Raw genomic sequence first — 22,941 nt, 5'->3', positions numbered from 1 at the left:
AGAGTTTGATGAGGACATGGCATAGTGACCCATACCAGATCCTGACAGGGAAATGTCATAATGCCCTGATGCAAAGCAGCATCCATCTACTTAGATTTGTTCAGTTTCTAATTGGCATTTGTTGCTCCAGAGACTTAAGTATAATGTCTTGGGAACTGGAAAGTAATTTTTTGCTTGTGGAACATAATTTCTGAAGTCTCAGAACAAATATAGTAATTGTGAAGACCTAAGTAATTTAAAGAAAGTTGAGCACTCTGGCTCCTTCAACTCAGTTATCTGTCTCTGATGAGGTGTCACAGTGGAGTGCCACCGTGGTGCATAAGACATCAATCAAAAATGTATTGTCTGGTGAGGACTAGCTTGAGGGCTGTGTTTACTGGCTGGCAAGAGGTTAGCATTATAAGTGTCAAAGGAATGCTGCCCTTTTTAAAAGTTTATAAAATCAAAAGTCTAGTGTCAGTTTAAATATGTTTGTCTCAATCACAGCATTGCTTTACAGGAGTGTGTTTTAATAAATAATTTCCGTTTGAAATAGTTCAGGGAGAGAAGGGAGAAGCAGTGAGCAGTCTGTGGGAGCTTGGCAGGAAGAGCGCAAAAGGCATACATTTTACAAGCCCTAAAAGCCACTAACAGCATAAACACTGATGCATCACATGCCTGTGCTCAGCTAACTAGGAGCAAGTATGTCACATATACTGTAAGTGAGGAGACATCTATTTACTGTTGCTAATTTATATAGTGAACTCACTCTAATAAGCATTTCCCCCCATTATGCACAAAATGAGAAAAAGACCTTAGTAGACAAGAAACTAAGGACCTGATTCGTCATGATCTTTTCTCATAGACACAGAATAGGGAGAGAAACCTTAATGAATCAAGCACCTAAGGCCTAGATTAATCATTTTGTGGCCTAATGCCCATGCTAAGGAAAAGGGGTGGAGTTAGGCTAATTTTCCTGTTACAACATCACACAACTATCAGGCCGATACAATAAAAATCGCGGGAGAGCGGGCGAGCGCCCGCTCTCCTGTGCACGCAATTCAGAAAAAAAAATTATTCAAACTAGGGCCCTCGGTAAAAAGAGGCGCTAGGGACTCTAGCGCGTCCCTAGCGCCTCTTTTTGGACAGGAGCGGCGGCTGTCAGCGAGTTTGACAGCCGATGCTCAATTTTGCCGGCATCAGTTCTCAAACCCGCTGACAGCCCATGGTTCGGAAACCAGACGCCGGCAAAATTGAGCGTCCGGTTTTCAACCTGCAAGCAGTGGGCCGATTTAAAATGTATTTTTTTTTAATTTTTGATTATTTTTAACTTTTGGGACCTCCGACTTAATATCACCATGATATTAAGTCACAGGGCGCACAGAAAAGCAGTTTTTACTGCTTTTCTGTGCACTTTCCCGGTGCCGGCAGAAATTAACGCCTACCTTTGGGTAGGCGCTAATTTCTGAAAGTAAAATGTGCGGCTTGGCTGCACATTTTACTTACTGAATCGCGCGGGAATAACTAATAGGGCCATCAACATGCAATTGCATGTTGCAGGCACTATTAGTTTCGGGGGGGTTGGACGCGCGTTTTCGAAGCGCTATTACCCCTTACTGAATAAGGGGTAAAGCTAGCATGTCGAAAACGCGCGTCCAAACGCGGGTTAACAGTGTGCTCCGCCGGAGCACACTGTACTGTATCAGCCTGTATCGGCCTGTATATTATTTAACACACCCCGCCAGGTTTTATCGCATTTGAGGCTGCTCCTGGAGAGAGGGAGAGAGAGAGACTTTTTATAAGGCTTTCATATAAGTAAACTATAGCACTGTTGGAGGGTCAGCTAGTAACTTAAGGTGAGGTTTTGGTGGTGGTCTAGGGTTTGTGGGGCAGTTTTACATGCTCAGTCAGAGATACGAACAGCACAGTACACCTCAGTGAAGATTTGATGGGATTTGGAGTGAGGAAAGGTACACAAATATGAGATGTGTGCAATGAACTCTCGCCCTAGCTTGATGCACTCTCTTACCTAGCTGCTATCAAGCTAGGGTGAAAGTACGCTGTACAAATCTAATCTTTGTGTACCTTTTCTCACTCCAAATCCCATCAAATCTTCACTGATGTGTACTGTGCTGTTCGTACATCTGACTGTGCATGTAAAACTGCCCCCCCCCCAACCCTAGACCACCTGTGTACATTGACAGCAGTATAGAGATTATAAGCATTAACATTGTCCTTATTTTAATAATGTCTCTTTTTTTCTCTTCCGCTTTCAAGTGCTATTAGTAGTGCATTTTATTAGAGGTTAGCAGGTTTTGTTTTGGGGTTTTTTCAGTGGTGGATTGTGGAAAGTCGATTAAAATGGCTTTTGCAGGAACTTGTACTTTTTATGGTTGCCTTGAAATAGACACATTTCAGCAGCCATCACAGCAGCACTAGGGGCAGATTGGAGGAAAGAAGGCTGAACGGTATATATGAGGTTCAGTAGTTTCCCTTATGTGCAGTAAGAACGGCGACAAGATCAGCATAGCACATCACCGACTGCTAGTCCATATATTTCAGGGACACTTAAGGCACATTAGATAACAGCAACAATATCTTCTGTTTTGCAGAACCAGTTCAGGATAAACAATGTGTCCACTGGCCCCTGCCTCCTCACTTTCTCACTTGCTTCAGGGACATGATTCAGGATCAGCTGGCTACATTGACTGGGCATGCTGGTGGTGCGTGTTGGTAACAGACAGAACAAAGCCAGACAGCAGTCGCATGCCTTCACGTCACGGGCGCTCTCAGAAAAAGAGGCAAGGCAAGAAGCGAACAAAAATAACTGAGCACGCCACTTAAATTAAATAAATGTTATGTAGGCATTTTGTGTTTTTAGCTAGTAGTCAGAAGAAAGATGCTTACTCATATCTGGTGCATATTTCCTCAACCTCACTTTGCAGGGAGTGAAAGAGCACTGCAGACAGTTTCCATGGCAACTTGCTTATGGCTAGGTTGTGCTATTTCATTAGTGAATTTTATCTAATTTAATGTGAAATTCTGCCTTTCGTTACTGGTCAGCCAAGCCAACGCGGATTTTGGGATTTAAAGAATGTTACACTTTTAGATAGAAATACATTTATGGTGAAATGGATTACCATAAAGTGAAAGAATTCAGAACAAGTGGAAACACAGAAATGAAAGGGTTCAGTACAAAATTATTACAAAGCAATCTGTCAGTAAAAAGGATCAAAAACAAAACAGAAAAAAAATGTTTTAAGTGCAGTTTAAATGCCCTGCTAAGGAGGAATTCTCTGTAATCGATAAACATGAGAACATAAGAACATGCCATACTGGGTCAGACCAAGGGTCCATCAAGCCCAGCATCCTGTTTCCAACAGTGGCCAATCCAGGTTACAATCACCTGGCAAGTACTCAAACATTAAAGAGATCTGATGCTACTAATTCCAGTAATAGCAGTGGCTATTCCCTAATGGGGTAATTCTCTAAGGAGTTATGAACATAAATGTAACATACCATTGTAGCAATTTTCAAAAGCCCACTTACTCGAGTAAAGTGAATTTACTCTAAGTAAAACCCAATTTTACTTGAGTAAATGATTTTTAAAATCAGGCTCTTTGTCAACTTGATTAATAGCAGTTTATGGACTTCTCCTCTAGGAACTTATGCAAGCCTTTTTTAAACCCAGCTAAACTAACTGCCCTAACCCCATCCTCTGGCAATGAATTCCAGAGCTCAATTGTGCATTGAGTGAAAAGAATTTTCTCTGATTTGTTGTAAATGTGCTACTTGCTAACTTCATAGAGTACTCCCCTAGTCCCCCTATTATCTGAAACAATAAATAACCAATTTACATTAACCTGTTCAAGTCCTCTCATGATTTTATAGACCTCTTTCATAACCCGCCTCAGCAGTCTCTTTACTAAGCCTCTTTAGCCTTTCCTCACAGGGGAGCCGTTCCATCCCCTTTATCATTTCCCTACAGAAGAGCCTGCTCCTCCAACGATCTCAGCAAGCAGCTGGCTTTAGAACTTCCACTCATAGACCTCTCCAATCCCAACTCAGCTCTCCTTTCCTGGAGCAATATTACAGAAATGGTAGCAAATAAACTATGTCCTCTCTCAACAAAAAAATTCAACCCCAACGCCTCCAAAAGACAACCATGGTTCACCAATGAACTTCGAAAACAAAAACAGAGTTTAAGACAGAAAGAGAGTAAATGGCGTAAAACCCCTTGCCCCAGCACTCTCGCCGCCTATAAACTCGCCCGTCACCATTACAGGAACTCCACCTTAAGAGCAAAAAGGGATTTCTACACTCAGAAGATCCATCACCTTATCTTCGACGCTAAAGCCCTTTTTGCCTACGTATTCAAATTAATACAAATCAACACACCCGATATCCCTAGCACCCAAGCTCAAGCCAAAGCTGATGAGTTAGCCCTCTTCTTCTAAAACAAAGCCATTAAACTCCTCACACAGCTGCCCTCCAGCACTACCTCTCCTAACAGTGCATATCACCTCCAAAACAAGGGCATCATTCTTGAGTCATTTGAACCCATCACAGCCTCAGAGATCCAATCGGTACTAAAGAAAATGAAACCTTCCTCCCATCCCTTCGACCAAATTCCCACCAGACTTCTACTAATACCAGACACAATCTCCAACACACTGGCTGACATCATAAACTGTTCACTATCTCAGGGAATCTTTCCAGACGACCTTAAATTGGCCTCCCTCAAACCTCTCCTAAAGAAACCAAATCTGAATCCTAAAGATTCAAACAACTTCCGTCCGATCTCCACCCTTCCTTTTATAGCCAAGATCATGGAGAAACTGGTTAACACACAATTATCTGATTACATCAAAGAGCATAAAATTCTGTTCCCTACCCAATACGGGTTCTGTAAAGCACTAAGCACAGAATCCCTACTCATATCCCTGACAGATTACCTCATCATGGGCCTGGATAAAGGCCAACCCTTCTTACCGATTCTCCTTGACCTCTCGGCAGCATTTGACACCATTAACCATTCTATTCTCCTAAACCAGCTGGCGGACATCGGAATAACAGGAACGGCACTTGCATGGTTCAAAACTTTCCTGTGTAACAGAGGCTACAAGGTGAGAATTCACAATAAAGAATCACCCCGTTATAATTCCACCCTAGGAGTTCCCCAGGGTTCTTTCCTATCCCCCACGCTCTTTAACATTTACCTTCTTCCACTGTGCCAACTGTTAACCAAACTGAATCTAAAACACTTCATGTACGCCGACGATGTCCAGATCCTGATCCCACTTAAAGAAACCATCAATAAAACACTTGAATATTGGGAAAATTGCCTTCAAGAATTCAACTGCCTCCTCGCTAGCCTTAACCTGATACTAAACTCATCTAAGAGTGAACTCCTTCTTATCTCTCCGGAAAATAGCAACATTACGTCGAGTCCACCAGCCATCCTACTCATCACCCAAGCAAGAGACTTAGGAGTAATAATCGACAATCGTCTGAATTTAAAATCATTCATCAACCACACAACTAAAGACTGCTTCCATAAACTACAGGTACTGAAAAGAGTAAAACCTCTCCTTCACTTACAAGACTTCCGAACGGTTCTTCAAGCAATAATCTTCTCCAAGATAGATTATTGCAACTCTCTTTTACTAGGTCTCCCTTCATCCTCCACCTTCAGATGATCCAGAACACTGCCGCCAGAATACTGACAAACACGAGAAGAAGAGACCACATCACTCCCAGACCCATTAGAGAAGCATACAGAGGATCACTTCATGTACCACATACCAAAACCACACAACACCTAACATTCAGAGACCGGGCCTTCTCTACAGCAGGACCACCGATATGGAATTCCATTCCTCCGGATCTGCGACAGGAGCCCTGCCTCCAAACTTTCAGAAAAAGGCTTAAGACTTGGTTATTTAAACAAGCCTTTTCAGACCCTGCCTAAATCTCAAATCAATATTATCTTCAGTCAGACACTTCAGAATATCATATATACTGTAAATAATTATGCCTCATTCTATTAATTCTCTCTAGCTTTTCCTCTTCTCCCAGTTTGAACAGCCTTGTTTTATTGTAACTTCATGGTTTCTTTGCACTCGTTCCATGTTCTTGTTTCACCCACTCCCCCTGTTAATTGTAAACCAGAATGATCTGATTCTATCATAAATGCTGGTATATAAAAACCTTAAATAAATAAATAAATAAATAAATAAATAAATAAATAAATAAATAATTTTGGTCGCCCATCTCTGTACTTTCCCTAGTGCAATTATATCTTTTTTGAGACGCAACAACCAGAACTGCATACAGTACTCAAGGTGCAGTCTCACCATGGAGCAAAACAGAGACATTATGACATTCTCTGTTTTATTCACCATTCCCTTCCTAATAATTCCTAACATTCTGTTTGCTTTTTTGACCACTACAGCACACAGAGCCGACCATTTCAATGTATTATGCACTATGACACCTAGATCTTTTTCTTGAGTGGTAACTCCTAATATGGAACATAACATCATGTAACAACAGCATGGGTTATTTTTCCCTATATGTATCACCTTGCACTTGTCCACATTAAATTTCATCTGCCATTTGAATGCACAATGTTCCTGTCTCACAAGATCCTCCTGCAATTTATCAAAATCCGCATGTGATTTAACTACTCTGAATAATTTTTTGCCATCTGCAACTGTTACCACCTCACTGGTAAACCTTTCTAGATCATTTATAAATATATTAAAAAGCACTGTTCCATGTACACATCCCTGAGGCACTCCACTGTTTACCTTTTTCCACTGAAAAAAATGAACATTTATTCCTAATTTCTGTTTCCTGACTTTTAACCAGTTTGCAATTCATGAAGGACATCGCATCCTATCCCATGACTTTTTAGTTTTCTTAGAAGCCTCTCATGAGGGACTTTGTCAAATGCCTTCTGAAAATCCAAATACACAACATCTATTGGTTCACATTTGTCCACATGTCTATTAACCCCTTCAAAAAAAATGTAGCAGATTTGTGAAGCAAGACTCCCCTTGGGTAAATCCATGCTGGCTGTGTTCCATAAACCATGACTTTCTATTTGTTCTGTGATTTGTTTTTTTAGAAAAGTTTCCACTATTTTTTCTAGCACTGAAATCAGACTCACTAGTCTAGAGTTTTCCGGATCACCCCTCAAGCCCTTTTTAAATATCAGAGGTACAGTGGCCACCCTCCATTCTTCAGGTACAATGGACAATTTTTATGATAGGTTACAAATTTTTACTAATAGATCTGAAATTTCATTTTTTAATTCTTTCAGAACCCTGGAGTGTATACCATCTGGTCCAGGTGATTTGCTACTCTTTAGTTTGTCAATCTGCCTACTATAATCTTCCAGGTTTATGTGATTTGGTTCAGTTCACCTGAGTCATCATTCTTGAAAACTGTTTCCGGAACCAGTGTCTCCCCAACATCCTCCTTAGTAAACACTGAAGCAAAGAATTAATTTAGAAATAAATTTTAAGACCCTCATGTGGGCACACGCATGTGTGCGTTTGCCGGTGCACACACATGGACATGGTGATTTTATAACATATGCACATATATGCGCGTATACATGTGTGTGTTATAAAATCCGCTATACATGCACACGTGTGCAGATTTTATATTGACATGTGCATTTGCACGCAAATGGCGACTCAAGAACGTAAGTGGGGGAATTTTTGTAGATACGCATGTTAACGCAATTACCTGTTTTCCCACTTAGCTCCCGGCTCACCCCAGTAAAGGAGAGGACTTCTGAAACCCCCTAGCTAACTTGCCTTCCTTAAACCCTATTAGCCCCGACCCTTAAAACCTCACTGACTATTTATTGTTTATTTATTTATTTAAAAGTTTTTATATACCACACTAGGGGTAGTAGTCTATCCATCTTAGCGGTTTAGATATTAAAAACATACATAATATCAAAGACATCCAGTAAAATACAAACTTTACAATTACTTTACAACTGATTATCAATAGTGTCAGACATTATAAGAAGCAGAAGTGAGATATTCATTCAGATATGTTGTAAGCGCAAGTGAATAAGTACGTTTTTAATGCTTTTTTAAAATCATTACGGTTTTCTGTTAATCGAATATACTCAGGGATTGAATTCCATAAAGTAGGACCTGAAATAGAAAAGGCTCGTTTTCTGGTTAACGCCAAACTTGCAGATTTTATTGTAGGAATTTCCAACATGCATTTATTCATGGATCTGAGCTGTCTATTTGGTTTGTATAGTCTCAGAAGTGAACTTAGCCAGATTGAATTGGGGTTATATAGTAAATTATGAATTGTAGTCAGAATTTTGTAGGAAATACGGAATGGAATTGGAAGCCAATGTAAATGATATAGTAATGGTGTAATATGGTCCCTACGTGAAGCATTGCATAGCATTTTGGCTGTTGCATTCTGGACAAGTTGTAACGGATGTAATGACGATTGAGGCAGACCGAGGTATAATGCATTACAATAATCTAAAGTAGTCAATATCAGAGCCTGGGTCACAAGACGGAAATCATTTGGTAGTAATAGTGGTTTAATTTTTTTCAACATATGTATTTTGAAAAATGATTTTTTTACTACTTCAGAGATATTTTTGGATAGCCTAGTTTTGTTTGTTACATGACTTACACACCGTCCATAGCAAAAGTAAAGTTATGTAGTAGGGGTCCCCAGCACACGCTTGTGTGCGTAAATACTGTGCAGACTTCATGGTGCAGTCCAGGCCTGCCCATGTCACACCCATGCCCCATCCAGACTATACCCATGCCCTGCCTCTTTTCTGTTAAAAACATTTTTATGTGCATACTGGAAGATATGTGTGTACTTGTGCAGCTTTTTAAATTCGCGCAGTGCGCACCAGGCCAAGTCATGCACATATCTCCTGGCTTTGTCGTGGATAGGGCTTTTAAAATCAACCAGTTAGTCTTTCCGCGATGGCCTTATTTTGCCTAAGAGCCCCTTTAACTCCTCAATCATCTAACAGTCCTACTGACTCCTTCGCAGATTTCCAGCTTCAGATATATTTTTTAAAGTTTTTATTATGATTTTTGCCTCTAAGACCAACTTCATTTCAAATTCTCTCATAGCCTATCTTATCAATATTTTACATTTAACTTGAAGATGCTTATGCATCCTTATGTATCCTTCTTCCAATGTTTGAAGGATGATTTTTTTGGCTAAAATAGACTCTTTTATATCACCTTTTTTATCATGCATGTAATCATTTGGCCTTCCTTCTACCTTTCTTAATGCATGGAATAAATATGGACTGTGCTTCTAAGATGGTATTTTTAAATAATGTGAATGCCTGTTATACGGTTTTAACCTTTGCAGCCTGTACCTTTCAGATGTTTTCTATTTTCCTCATTTTATCAGTTTTCCTTTTGAAAGTATAGTATTTAGAGCTGTAGTTTTACATATTGTCCCCCTTCCAGTCAGTTCAAATATGATCATGTTGTGATCACTATTGCCAAGTGGCCCCGCCACCAAGTGGCCCCATTTGGGACCCCCCCCCCCCCAATGTCTCACCAAATCCTGCATTCCACAAAGAATTAGATCAAAAATAGTTCCCTCTTTCATTAGTTCCTGAACCAATTGCTCCATGAAGCAGTCATATATTTCATCTATGAGGAACAAAAAAGAAAGTGACCAGAGGTCCTTCAGAAATTCTTTATTGATTGCCCGACTCTAGGCCTGAGTTTCACCTAAAAAGGCTGCTTCAGGGGCTACTATAATAAATAACAATAAATATTAATTAAACAATCATATAACAAACACATATATTCAAGAAAATTAAAACAAAATATTAAAAGAATTATTAAAAACATAAATAAAACAGACGCATAAAATGTTCTAAACATACATAAAGCTATACACTCATAATTGATTAAAACTGCAGTAATAAGAGAGAAGGACAGAGGAGGGACCTAGAGCAAGAATGCTAAACATAATTGGTCATAAAACAGGTGTTTGGGATGCTGATTGACATTAAAAATAATTTATGAATCATACCTAAACAAACTTAGAATGACTTAGTAGGCGTAATCAATTGGGTGATATCACAGGCTGAATATAAAGAGCAAATCAAAAAACGAATAGGTATGAACTGATATTGAAATTATAAAAATTCTTATCATAATAAATTATGATTACCTTCTTTGAATATCTCCAATGGATTTAGAGATTTATTCTTTGATGCAAGCAAATGTTATATATCCATCCATCAATCGGGACTTCCTCGATTGTGGTCAAGAGCAGTTTAAAATTCAACTAAAAAAGTTTGTAAAAAATATATCTTTATTGCAAAAGACCCTTCATTTGTAAATAAAAATAGTGAACCTAAAATAATATGTTATGTGCCTACAAAATCATAATAGTGCGAAAGAATATGTTACACATCAAACTATTGAGAACATATGTAAGTTCAAGAAAAAGGTGGTAAAATTACTACAGACGTGTATCAATTAAAATTGAAATTAAAGTGAAACATATGAAAAATGTACAAGTGTGATTTATCTAATATATTCTTATTAATTGTGATTACTGCACGTGTGAATTATGCGAATAAGTGTCATAAATATTTGTGCAAAAAACGAGTGTTTCTTATTGATTAAATTATAACGGTACACGAGGCACAACCTCAATGCTCCCATTTCAATCACGAATAATAAATAATAAACAAATAATTTTTGCAACAATAACAATGATGGAGATTTTAAATGAAGTGACAAAGTGCAAAGGAGAAATGCTTTCAAACCAACTGAGTTATCATCTTTGTAATATGTAGCCGCAGCTAATCATAGCAAATCAAGTGAAACATTACTTTTAATGGACATCGAAAATGAAACGGGCTAATAAATACATTTTTGAAACAATGTAATTATAAATGTTTAGTTTTTGCCTTGGAGAAGCAAAAACACCATGTTTATTATACATCCGAAATGCCACAAAATTGGACCAAAAAACGGGGTCATTTAAACTCATATATTTATATTCGGCGTCAAAACCAATGTCAAAACTGAGCGTGAACAATCAGCAAACACGAAGCACATTTAATTTGATTAAGAATGTGGGCAAAAATGAGTTAAACCAAAAATTAACTAAGAAAAACGTGACAAAAAAATTTTAAAAAATATAGGTGGACTCATATCGGCATGGTTTGCCTAGAATAGAAATCAGCTCATAAAAGCGTGGTTTATGGGTTATAAAGATTGCCTGTCATATTTTTTTTCTTTTTCTTGCTATGTAATCACAGAGTCTCTTAGCGTTTTAACTCATGCATTGCTTTAGTTAGTTATCGAGACTGGTGCTGCATTGCTCATGCATTGTTTTAATTAGTTATCGGGAATTGCCTATCATATTCTGAAGAAGGGTTCTGATGATGGTTCTGATGATGGCTCTTTTGTGTATGTTGCCGCAGCAACAGTCACTTCATTTAAAATCTCCATCATTGTTATTGTTGCAAAAATTATTTGTTTATTATTCGTGATTGAGATGGGAGCATTGAGGTTGTGCCTCGTGTACCGTTATAATTTAATCAATAAGAAACACTCGTTTTTTGCACAAATATTTATGACACTTATTCGCATAATTCACACGTGCAGTAATCACAATTAATAAGAATATATTAGATAAATCACACTTGTACATTTTTCATATGTTTCACTTTAATTTCAATTTTAATTGATACACGTCTGTAGTAATTTTACCACCTTTTTCTTGAACTTACATATGTTCTCAATAGTTTGATGTGTAACATATTCTTTCGCACTATTATGATTTTGTAGGCACATAACATATTATTTTAGGTTCACTATTTTTATTTACAAATGAAGGGTCTTTTGCAATAAAGATATATTTTTTACAAACTTTTTAGTTGAATTTTAAACTGCTCTTGACCACAATCGAGGAAGTCCCGATTGATGGATGGATATATAACATTTGCTTGCATCAAAGAATAAATCTCTAAATCCATTGGAGATATTCAAAGAAGGTAATCATAATTTATTATGATAAGAATTTTTATAATTTCAATATCAGTTCATACCTATTCGTTTTTTGATTTGCTCTTTATATTCAGCCTGTGATATCACCCAATTGATTACGCCTACTAAGTCATTCTAAGTTTGTTTAGGTATGATTCATAAATTATTTTTAATGTCAATCAGCATCCCAAACACCTGTTTTATGACCAATTATGTTTAACATTCTTGCTCTAGGTCCCTCCTCTGTCCTTCTCTCTTATTACTGCAATTTTAATCAATTATGAGTGTATAGCTTTATGTATGTTTAGAACATTTTATGCGTCTGTTTTATTTATGTTTTTAATAATTCTTTTAATATTTTGTTTTAATTTTCTTGAATATATGTGTTTGTTATATGATTGTTTAATTAATATTTATTGTTATTTATTATTGTAGCCCCTGAAGCAGCCTTTTTAGGCGAAACTCAGGCCTAGAGTCGGGCAATCAATAAAGAATTTCTGAAGGACCTCTGGTCACTTTCTTTTTTGTTCCTCACGGCTTTTCTAGACCGCCTTCCTCTTTGTTTTTTGGGCCCATATATTTCATCTAGGAACTTTACCCCTCTAGCATGTCCTGATGTTACATTTACCCAGTTAATATTGGAGTAATTTAAATCTCCCATTATTACTGCACTGCCAAATTGGTTAACTTCCATGATTTCTCTTAGCATTTCATCGTCTGTCTCATCTTTTTGGCTAGGTGGATGGTAGTATACTCCTATCACTATACTCTTACCCAACATACACAGGATTTCTACCCTTAAAGATTCCACTGTGCACTTAATCTCTTGTTTGTTCTTTATCCTGTTGGACTCTATACCCTCTCAGACATAAAGTGCCACACCCCCACCAAGTTGATTCTCCCTATCATTGTGATATAATTTATACCCTGGTATAGCATTGTCCCATTGGTTATCCTCCTTCCACCAGGTCTCTGAGATGCCAATTATGTCTATGTCATCAGTCACTGCTATACACGTTAACTCTCCCATCTTACTTCTTAGACTTCTGGCATTGGCATACAGACATTTCAAAGTGTATTTTTTGTATCTATTAACAGCCTGCTTTTCAGTTGACAGGGATAATTTGGAATCTTTTAGCTAAGAACATAAGAACATAAGAAATTGCCATGCTGGGTCAGACCAAGGGTCCATCAAGCCCAGCATCCTGTTTCCAACAGAGGCCAAAACCAGGCCACAAGAACCTGGCAATTACCCAAACACTAAGAAGAACCCATGCTACTGATGCAATTAATAGCTAATGTGATTCTTTACTTATAGGCACATAGACTACTTTTGCTTTTATTGGATCCTCTCTGTTGGGATGCCCTAACTCTCCTGCTTCATGAGTATCATTCGAACGTTCCTCCCTCCAAACCATGCGCTGCTGAATGACTATCATCTTTCCCCTTTGTGCTAGTTTAAAAGCTACTCTATCTCCTTTTTAAAGGTTAGCGACAGCAGCCTGGTTCCACCCTGGTTAAGGTGAAGCCCATCCCTTCAGAAAAGACTCCTCCTTCCCCAAAAGAGGTGCCCAGTTCCTTACAAAACTGAATCCCTCTTCCTTGCACCATCGTCTCATCCATGTATCAAGACTCCAGAGCTCTGCCTGCTTCTGGGGACCTGCATTTTGAATAGTGAGTATTTCAGAGAATGCTACCTTGGAGATTCTGGATTTCAGCTTTCTATTTAAAATCCTAAATTTGGCTTCCAGAACCTTACTCTGACATTTTCCTATGTTGTTGGTGCCCACATGTCCCACGACAGCTGGTTCCTCCCCAGCACTGTCTAAAATCCTATCTAGGTTACATATTAAGTCAACCACCTTCGCACCGGGCAGGAAAGTTACTAGGTAATCCTCATGTTGCATCCGTCGCTGCTCGACGCCCTCACTCTGCCCTCCTTACCACTGTGGTGACTCCCTCCGGGCCTGATGGACGGTTTGCTGCCGTGGCATCTTCTTGCCGTCTTCCTCCGGCGTCCCCGGAGCGGCATGACGCTGTGGATCCGCCATGTTCCTGATGACGTAGGGCACGCGCGCTCCGAATAATGTACCAGCGAGGGTGCGAACCTCGGGGGCGTCCCCCTGAACTGACGTCATCCGCTTCCAATATAAAAGGTCTCAGTATTTGCTAACGAATTGAGTTAGCAAGGATTCATCCAAGCTACTCTGCCTCCTCGGACTTACCAGGGGTACCCGCTCCTCGGGGGCCTCGCTCTCTTTTATCTATTTCAGATTGCCGATAGGAGCCAGTACTCGCTCCTCGAGGGCCCATGTTCCTGAACACTGTGAAGATTCTCTACTGCCTGGAAGCTATCACAGATACAGACAATTATGAGTTACCATTGCTCTCTCAGGGCTTTCCCTGGAACCAGGTACTCGCTCCTCGAGGACCTAACCCTTTCCAGCTACTGAGCTTTCTAAAGACCTTATGTGAGATCTGTCATCCAGTTCTGGCTATGAACACAGCATACCCTGTCTACTCACTATCTATAGTTTCTCTACAGCTCAGCAACCCTGCGATCGCTGTTCCAGTACCTGAAGGACTTCAGCCCTGCCAGGCATATCAGCTCACTACTATCACCTCTGGTGGTTCTACTAACCTGTTTAATAAAAGAATTATCTGTGTCTCCGTACTCAAGCCTAGCCGGTGGTCCCTCTCAGGATATCCTCCTGGGGGCGCAGTCATCTGCATCGGCCCAAGGATTCACCTATCTACATTCCTCTACAGCTGAGTGTCCTCTCCAAGCACTCCGCTGGTAACAGATGGCTACTCCTTCCCCACCAGGAGTCTTCAGCAACAGATTCATTACAGTTTGTTACTACTCCCTCTACAGGAGCTGAGCATATCAGTTTACTAACTTCTCCTTCTTCAGGAGTAGATTATAACAGATTGCTAACTCCTCCCTCTTGAGGTGTCATTCACAACCAGCTTGCCCAGTCCTCCCCTTCATAGCAGTTTAACCATAACAGATAGCTAGCTCCTCCCTCCAGAGGAGCTCGCTCATAACAAGATCAGTAACTCCTCCTACCACAGGAGAAGATTCCTAACAGAATGCTAACTCCCTAGCAGGTTCATAACACCTCATGTCCACCAGCCATCCAGCTATCCACATTTCTAATAACCCTTCCTCCTAGGCAGTAGCCCTAGGAGACTCGTCCTCGGTGTGAAAGGACAATGCATCAGCTAGAGAGCAGGTCTTTGATACAGGATCACTTCCTGCTGCACCAGGATGATGTTCTCTGACCAGGAGACCTTCCCCCTCCAAAGGAGAATTGATTTTGCCATAGGCTATCAATTCTTCTTATTGTGCCATTTTCTCCTGGGACATTCCTGCTCTGATAAGCATCTATCTATACATCTTCTGTCTATATAGTTTGCTCTGTTTGTGTGTTGATCACTCTATCTGTCACACTTCAGAAACCATATTTGTACTATTTTGTCCATTTACCAATTGATTATCCCCTGCTTAGCAGGCAAAAGGTATGCATGCTTGTCATGAGTTGCAGACTCTCACCTGTAATGAAAAAGAGGGTTCACAATTATCTGAATTGAAAACTGTACATGCTTACTGTGCCCCATACTTAGTGTGCCAGGTTCTTATGGCCTGGATTGGCCACTGTTGGAAACAGGATGCTGGGCTTGATGGACCCTTGGTCTGACCCAGTATGGCATGTTGTTATGTTCTTATGTTCTTACCTTACCCAGAGATGTATCTGGTGAGCGATATTCACATAGTTTTGTACACATAAAAGACCCCATGGATCCTTGGTTGCAAAGAAGATGAAAGCCAAAGATTAATCAAGGAATTAAACCTCGTAATTCTTTTCAGCCATCATCTTCTCTGTTTCTATGTTACTTGCCTAACTTCTAATTTTCAAAGAGAAATGTAACTCACGGACTTCATTATGAGGTCTATAAATGTCAGGGAATGACTTTGCACTGAAAGATAGGAAGAAAATCAGTTTAATTTTATTTCATGTATAGTTAAGGTTGTTAAGAAACAATTTTTGGTCAGATTCTGAGAATAGACCTACAGGCAGGGGTAAGCACAAACAGGTCAGGTTTTCAGGATATCCACAATGGGGCGGATTTTCAGAGCCCTGCTCGCCTAAATCCGCCCAAAACCGGGCGGATTTAGGCGAGCAGGGCCCTGCGCGCCGGGAAGCCTATTTTACATAGGCCTACCGGCGCGCGCAGAGCCCCGGGACTCGCGTAAGTCCCGGGGTTCTCCGAGGGGGGCGTGTCGGGGGTGTGTCGGGGGCGGGCCCGGTCGTTGCGGCGTTTCGGGGGCGTGTCAGCAGCGTTTTGGGGGCGGGTACGGGGGCGTGGCTACGGCCCGGGGCGGTCCGGGGGCGTGGCCGCGCCCTCCGTACCTGCCCCCAGGTCGCGGCCCGGCGCGCAAGAGGCCCGCTGGCGCGCGGGGATTTACGCCTCCCAGAGGGAGGCGTAAATCCCCCGACAAAGGTAAGGGGGGGTTTAGACAGGGCTGGGCGGGTGGGTTAGGTAGGGGAAGGGAGGGGAAGGTGAGGGGAGGGCAAAGGAAAGTTCCCTCCGAGGCCGCTCCAATTTCGGAGCGGCCTTGGAGGGAACGGGGGTAGGCTGCTCGGCTCGGTGCGCGCCGGCTATACAAAATCCATAGCCTTGCGCGCGCCGATCCAGGTTTTTAGCTGATACGCGCGGCTCCGCGCGTATCTACTAAAATCCAGCGTACTTTTGTTTGCGCCTGGAGCGCAAACAAAAGTAGGCTATTCGCGCTTCTTTTAAAATCCGCCCCAATGAATATGCATGAGGTATATTTGCATGTACTGCCTCCATTGTCTGCAAATGTATTTCATGGATATTCATTGTGGATATCCTGTAATCCAGACCTGTCTGTTGGCATTGAGGCTTGAAGACATTCTGTTGTTTCAATATAGGACACTAACTTCTCTAATGACAGCTAATTACCAGATTTACATGATCAAATCCTTGCATTCCTACTAGGAGAAAGTGTACAAATGTGTCTTGTTTTTCCCTCTGGACAAGAAAGATAATTATCATAACTTTATGAAAAAAGGGGAGGAATATGAGAGGCATCTAGTCTGCTCAGCCTATTACGATTTTGAGATGGCATTGGGATCCTCTGCTTTTGTCATTGATACCCATGTATTATTCTGGCTTGAGGGTATCAACAGAGAAGATGCTTAGGAAAGACTGTATTAAGGTGATAACTTGTATGGAAAAAGATTACGGCAACTGTGGACCTCAGCAAGAACCATCATTCCATTCTTCAGACTATTTCCACCTCTTCTTCTGACACCTTGAATAGTTCAGAGTGGTATCAACAGGAAGCAGCCTTTGCCTTAAGAGAAGCTACCAGTGATATTCTTACCCCAGGCTTCAAGGCTTAAGGTCTCACCAACACAAGTAAAGGTCATATGGTCTTTTTCTGCCATCATGTTTCAAAGGAGCTCTAAGCCCCATACTGCCATCCAGTCAAAGCCAGGATCTCCCTGTAGGAGATCTTGTCGCAAACTGTTGGTCTCTTCTAACTTCAGATAGCTTGAGTCCTCTGGATTGTCAAGGATTACAGACTCTGACTTTTGGAAATCCCTCTAAATTGCCCAAGAAGGCAGAAAAGCCTGCTTCACATCAGGATCTATTCAGTTTGGACATCTCCTTTCTCTTGAAGGCCAGAGTTGTCAAATCTGTCCCACAACAGGAAAAAATGGTGGTGATTTTACTACAGGTAATTCCTTCTCCTCAAAAAAACAGGGTGATCCAGACCCATGCTAGAAGGTCTTCAACATATTCTTAATAAAGAAGAAGTTCAAGATGATTTCCCTAAGCATTGTCCCCTCACTCCTATGACTGTCAATGTTCTTTCAGTCTGAAGAAGGAATACATCCAAGTCACAGGAGGTACTTCAGATTTATAAGGGGAGCACAGCATTTCCAGTACTATGTTTCTTCTTTGACTAAGCCTTATCTCTGTTTTTATGAATTGTTTAGTAGTCATAACGGTCTACCTACACAGTCTTGAAGTAAAAGTGTTTCCCTGCTTGGCTGACTGGCTGAGTGAAAGAACATCTCAGGTGAGGACAGATGAGACAATGCAGAACATCATCTGGGTGATGCAGTTACTAGAGTTTGTCATCAAATTCCCCACATCTGAACCTGACACCTCTATTATAATTCACAGTGGCAAGGCAAGACACAACTCAAGCCAAGGCCTATATCCTCAATGATAGGGCTCAGGACATTGTGTCTACAAAAGGTTTGTTGAGTATACTGAGCCCCTTGGCCATGAATATCCAAGTAACTCATATGACATGTCTTCAAATGAAACAAGCCCAGTGGACCCTAAAATATCAATGGTTAAAGCCATTCAGAGGCCTCAGAACTGCATTTATAATGGAAGAGAAGAGAGACTTTGGTTTAGTGGTTCTCCCAGTTCAGTTTGCTCAGAGATCTTGCCTTCTATATCATATGATCAACCAGGATTGGGGAGTCCACCTAGAGGTATTTTGTATTTAAGAGCCCTAGGTCCTACTGGAAAGTTCCTGCATGTCAACCTTCTGGATATAAGGGCAATATTGAAGGCTCTAAAAGTTAAGAACATAAGATTTGCTGTACTGGGTCAGACCAAGGGTCCATCAAGCCTAGGATCCTGTTTCTAACAGTGGCTAAGCCAGATCATAAGTACCTGGCAGGATCCCAAGTTGGGTGGCCAACAAAATAGTCCTAGTACAGACAGACAACCAGATAGCCATTTTCTATCTGAACAAGCAGGGAGAAAGGGGATCCTGCCTCCTGTGCTGGAAGATGGTCAAACTGTAAAACTAGGCCATCTTTTATAGAGTGGACTAAAAAATCTCATACAAGGTTGGGTAAGGCAATATCCTGGCAGAGATATTTGGACATTATCTGCTGGATTCCCACAAGTGGACTTTGAAATAGGATGTAGCAAACAAACTCTTCCTCAGATGATGTTTGTTTGTGACAGTCTGAAAGAGGAATATACTAGTTTTCTGATCCAGAAAGAAAGCAGAAGGCAAATTATCAGTAGATGCCTTCTTCTTCTCCCTGCAATGGGGGGACAGGTCTCCAGTATGTGTATCCTTGGATACCCTCGGTGGCAAAGACCTTAATGAAACTCAGAAAGTATGGAGAACCCATGATTTTCAAAGCCCCCTTTTGCCTAAAACAATTGTGGCTTCCCATCATTCAGGAAATGTCCATCAAGGAACCCATCAGACTGAGATTTTCTCCAATCCTGATATTGCAGAACCAGAGAATGTTATGCCATGCCAACATCTAGTCTGTGACATTCACAGACTGGATATTGAGAGGGCATGAGATGATCACTTGGTTTCTCTGAGAAAGTGTTTAAAATCCTTCTGGCTTGTAAAAAGAAAGTCACCAGGAGGTAACATGACTTCAAGTGAAGATTTTCCATCTGGTGGGAGAGCAAATCCCTAAATCTATTTTCATGCCCCCAACCATTTTACAAAACAAACTGCTTGAAAAAACAAGTCACTCCGGGTTCATCTTACTGCTACTGGTGCTTATCACCACCTTGTAGAAGGGAACCCCAATTTCTCTACACCCTTAGTTGTCAGATATTTTCAGGGCTTACTTCAACTAAAGCTTCCCCTAAATCCTCACATTGTGTAACAGGACATCAGCAAGATCTTAACCTAGCTGATGAAAGTTCTTTTCTTGTGAGCTGAAGTACCTGATCGGAAGGTCGCGTTTTTGATTACAGTCACTTCAGTTCACAGAGTGAGTGAGGTGCAGGCGTTAGTGACTTATCCATGTGACACTAAGTTTTATCATAGTAGGATGTTGCTTCACACTCTGGAATTTGTTGCCAGAGGACGTGGTTAGTTCAGTTAGTATAGCTGTGTTTAAAAAAGGATTGGATAAGTTCTTGGAGGAGAAGTCCATTACCTGCTATTAATTAAGTTGACTTAGAAAATAGCCAGTGCTATTACTAGCAATGGTAACATGAAATAGACTTAGTTTTTGGGTACTTGCCAGGTTCTTATGGCCTGGATTGGCCACTGTTGGAAGCAGGATGCTTGGCTTGATGGACCCTTGGTCTGACCCAGTATGGCATGTTCTTATGTTCTTATGTCTAAGATGTTATCAGATTTTCATCTTGATCAATCATCCTTCCAACATTTTTCCATAGGTCACATGTCCATAATAACGAATCTACACTTCACTTGCTGGATTATAAGAAAATTGTCATTTTCTATCCAGAGCAGACTTAAGTCCTTAGGCAGATTTCTGTCTTTGGGGTTTTTTTTAACCCCATCATGTCAGGCTTTTTGGTGAATAACTGACCTATTTATAACTGAGTTGCAGGTTGCATCTCTTATTCTTATGCTCTGGCAGGTCTAGATTATGAAGAGCATTTCAAGGGCTAATGCCAATTTAAGGTCTAGCTCCCTAAAGGAGATTTATAAGGTTGTGTCCACACATTCACCAGTTTTTATTGTATAGATGTGGCCTCTTGATGGGATTCTAAGTTTAAACTGTCCACCCTCCAATAACTATTTAAGGAATATAACCCAACTACTTCTCCCCAGGAACCATTTTTATGATTTGGGGTGGTTTTGCTGAAAACAAAAAAAAAAAAATTAAAATAAAGGGAGTATTTTCCACAAAATAATTGTTTAACCCATTGGTGGTTTTTGTGTTTGTTTTCCCCTTTTTTTATTTGAAGACAATTTTTAGCTCAGGAGTCCCTTATTGTCTGCTTATCATAAAAGAAAGCAAAATTGCTTACCTGTAACAGGTGTTCTTTAATGACAGCAGATGAACGAGTCACGTAATCCATCCGCTTCTCCCAGGAGTTCTTTTTCTTTTCTATGCCATGGAACTTGGCTAAACAGGAGACTGAAGAACTGTGGGGAATGGGTGCATGCTAAACCTCACGCATGCTCGAAAAGATTATTTCAGAGAGCTCTGGGACCTACCCATGTTGGTGCATGTGACGGTCACATGATCTGTGTGTGCGGGACTTGTTGGTCTGCTGTCAGTAAGAGAACACTTATTACAGGTAAACAATTTCACTTAAAAAATATATATATATTAGTCATAAGTAAAAACGTTATTAGGGAAACATTATGGGTTTCAGATCAGGCAGAAATACACCAGACTGTTAATCCTCATCTGCTTATTTTTTCCATACCCTGTGATATAAATGAATGAGGCTTTCTGGGGTCACCAAGGTGGCCGGTCATGACAGATCTTCATTATGATGCGGTGTCGCTATGAAGATAGGCACTGTTATTGCATCACAAATCGCATGACGAATGACTTTCTATCACATCACTAGAGAGGACTGCGCCTGACCTGCAACTTTATAACACAGATTCCTTCTCACCACACATGACTTTGAAAAGGTGCATTTTGTACTTATTTGTACAGTAAAAATACTGTTTTCCCTGGCTGTCTGTAGGCACCAAGCACTGGGACCAGGATGAGTGTGGAAGCGACTGGCAAGCCCTTGAAAGTGGGCTCGCGGGTAGAAGTCATTGGAAAAGGATACCGTGGCACTGTGGCTTATGTCGGTGCCACCTCATTTGCATCAGGAAAGTGGGTTGGCGTTATTCTGGATGAGCCCAAGGGCAAGAATGATGGAACTGTGCAGGGCAGGAGATACTTCACCTGTGAGGAGAACCATGGCATCTTTGTGCGGCAGTCACAGGTACTTGTTTTTCTCTGTCCTCTGCTTAATGTCATCATGGAAGAAAACTCAATGGATCATTACTGGAGAAACAAATAGACGGGCAGTTATAGACAAGGGTATATTGCCCATTGCATTTTTTTTTATTACATGGTAGCATCTACCAAAGACATTCCTTAATGATATCATGATCCCAAGTGAACATGTTAGATGATCACATGACTATGAACATGTGATATTTTCATCAAGTTCTGGATTTTGATTCCTTAAACTCCCATTCCAAAGCATTTTGAGGTTTGTAATTGTATTGTTTCAACAACAAAACAAACAGAACTACAGATCCCAGAGTGCTTTGGGATGGGCTACAGATCCCAAAGTGCTTTTGAGATGGGAGTTAACCACTGCTCTCTCCCCTCCAAAAAATACCTAGACCATATAAAAATGTCCCAGTGTTGATGCAGTCATCTAGCCACCCAATGGATAGGGCACCTTGGGGTAGCAAAAGCAATGTTGGTTGTAAATTTATACTTATTAATTGTGACTATTTGCATTGTTTATTTGAACAAATACAGTCCATAGCTTGCTTATACTACAGATCATGACAATGTGCTTTTTTTTTTTTGTCTTTCTTACTTCCTTCAAGTTATGGCCATTATGAGTATTTTGGAACTCATGGCTAAACTATATCCCTATTGACAACAGAAAGAGAGCATGACTGTGCTAGCATACAAAAAAAAAATCAATATTTGTTAAAAGAAACCCAACACACTCATTGGGTAAGGTAACAAATTGTTTTCAAATGCAGAGTTTCAGAACTACTAAGTTCCCTTTTTTTGCCTGAGGATAGGACTTTAACACACATCTTAAAATAGTATTTGTTATTTTTTAGCCTAGTGCAGGTACTATCTGTAACTAATTTCTTTTCTGTTTTTATTTTAAACAGTTGTATCCATAATAGTAATTATAGTTCAGGTTGCTTGGAAGGTTTTTGCACCATCGCCAATATTTTTTAGCTGTGATAAAGAGTAATGAGCCACCTCTAAAACTCTGAAAATGTTTCTAAATATTGTAATTTTTATGAAAGTACTTGTTTGCACGTAATACTCCACTGATGGAGTTCCCTCTCACAAACTAATTTGTGAGGGTTTCATTTATTATACTGTTGAGATGTACGATAGTATAACGAGACATTAATAAAAAT

At 40.4% G+C, this 22,941-nt stretch overlaps 1 protein-coding gene across 6 annotated transcripts in view; it reads left to right on the top strand.

Annotated features, from left to right (window-relative positions):
* LOC115087513 (dynactin subunit 1-like) overlaps positions 1-22,941 on the top strand; it is a 281,663-nt gene that overhangs the window by 38,469 nt on the left and 220,253 nt on the right. For 4 of the 6 annotated variants that reach the window (XM_029594829.1, XM_029594819.1, XM_029594849.1 and 1 more), the window contains exon 2: positions 21,513-21,761. The exons of the other annotated variants lie outside the window; for them this stretch is intronic. In XM_029594829.1, coding sequence (XP_029450689.1) covers positions 21,513-21,761 — 249 coding nt within the window. The remainder of the gene's footprint in view (positions 1-21,512; positions 21,762-22,941) is intronic. 6 annotated transcript variants of the gene reach the window in all.

The sequence above is a fragment of the Rhinatrema bivittatum genome, chromosome 1 (assembly GCF_901001135.1).
Source record: "Rhinatrema bivittatum chromosome 1, aRhiBiv1.1, whole genome shotgun sequence".
Classification (NCBI taxonomy): Eukaryota; Metazoa; Chordata; class Amphibia; order Gymnophiona; family Rhinatrematidae; genus Rhinatrema; species Rhinatrema bivittatum.
The sequence above is the reverse complement of the archived record's forward strand: the minus strand, read 5'-3'. Positions and strand labels throughout refer to the sequence as shown.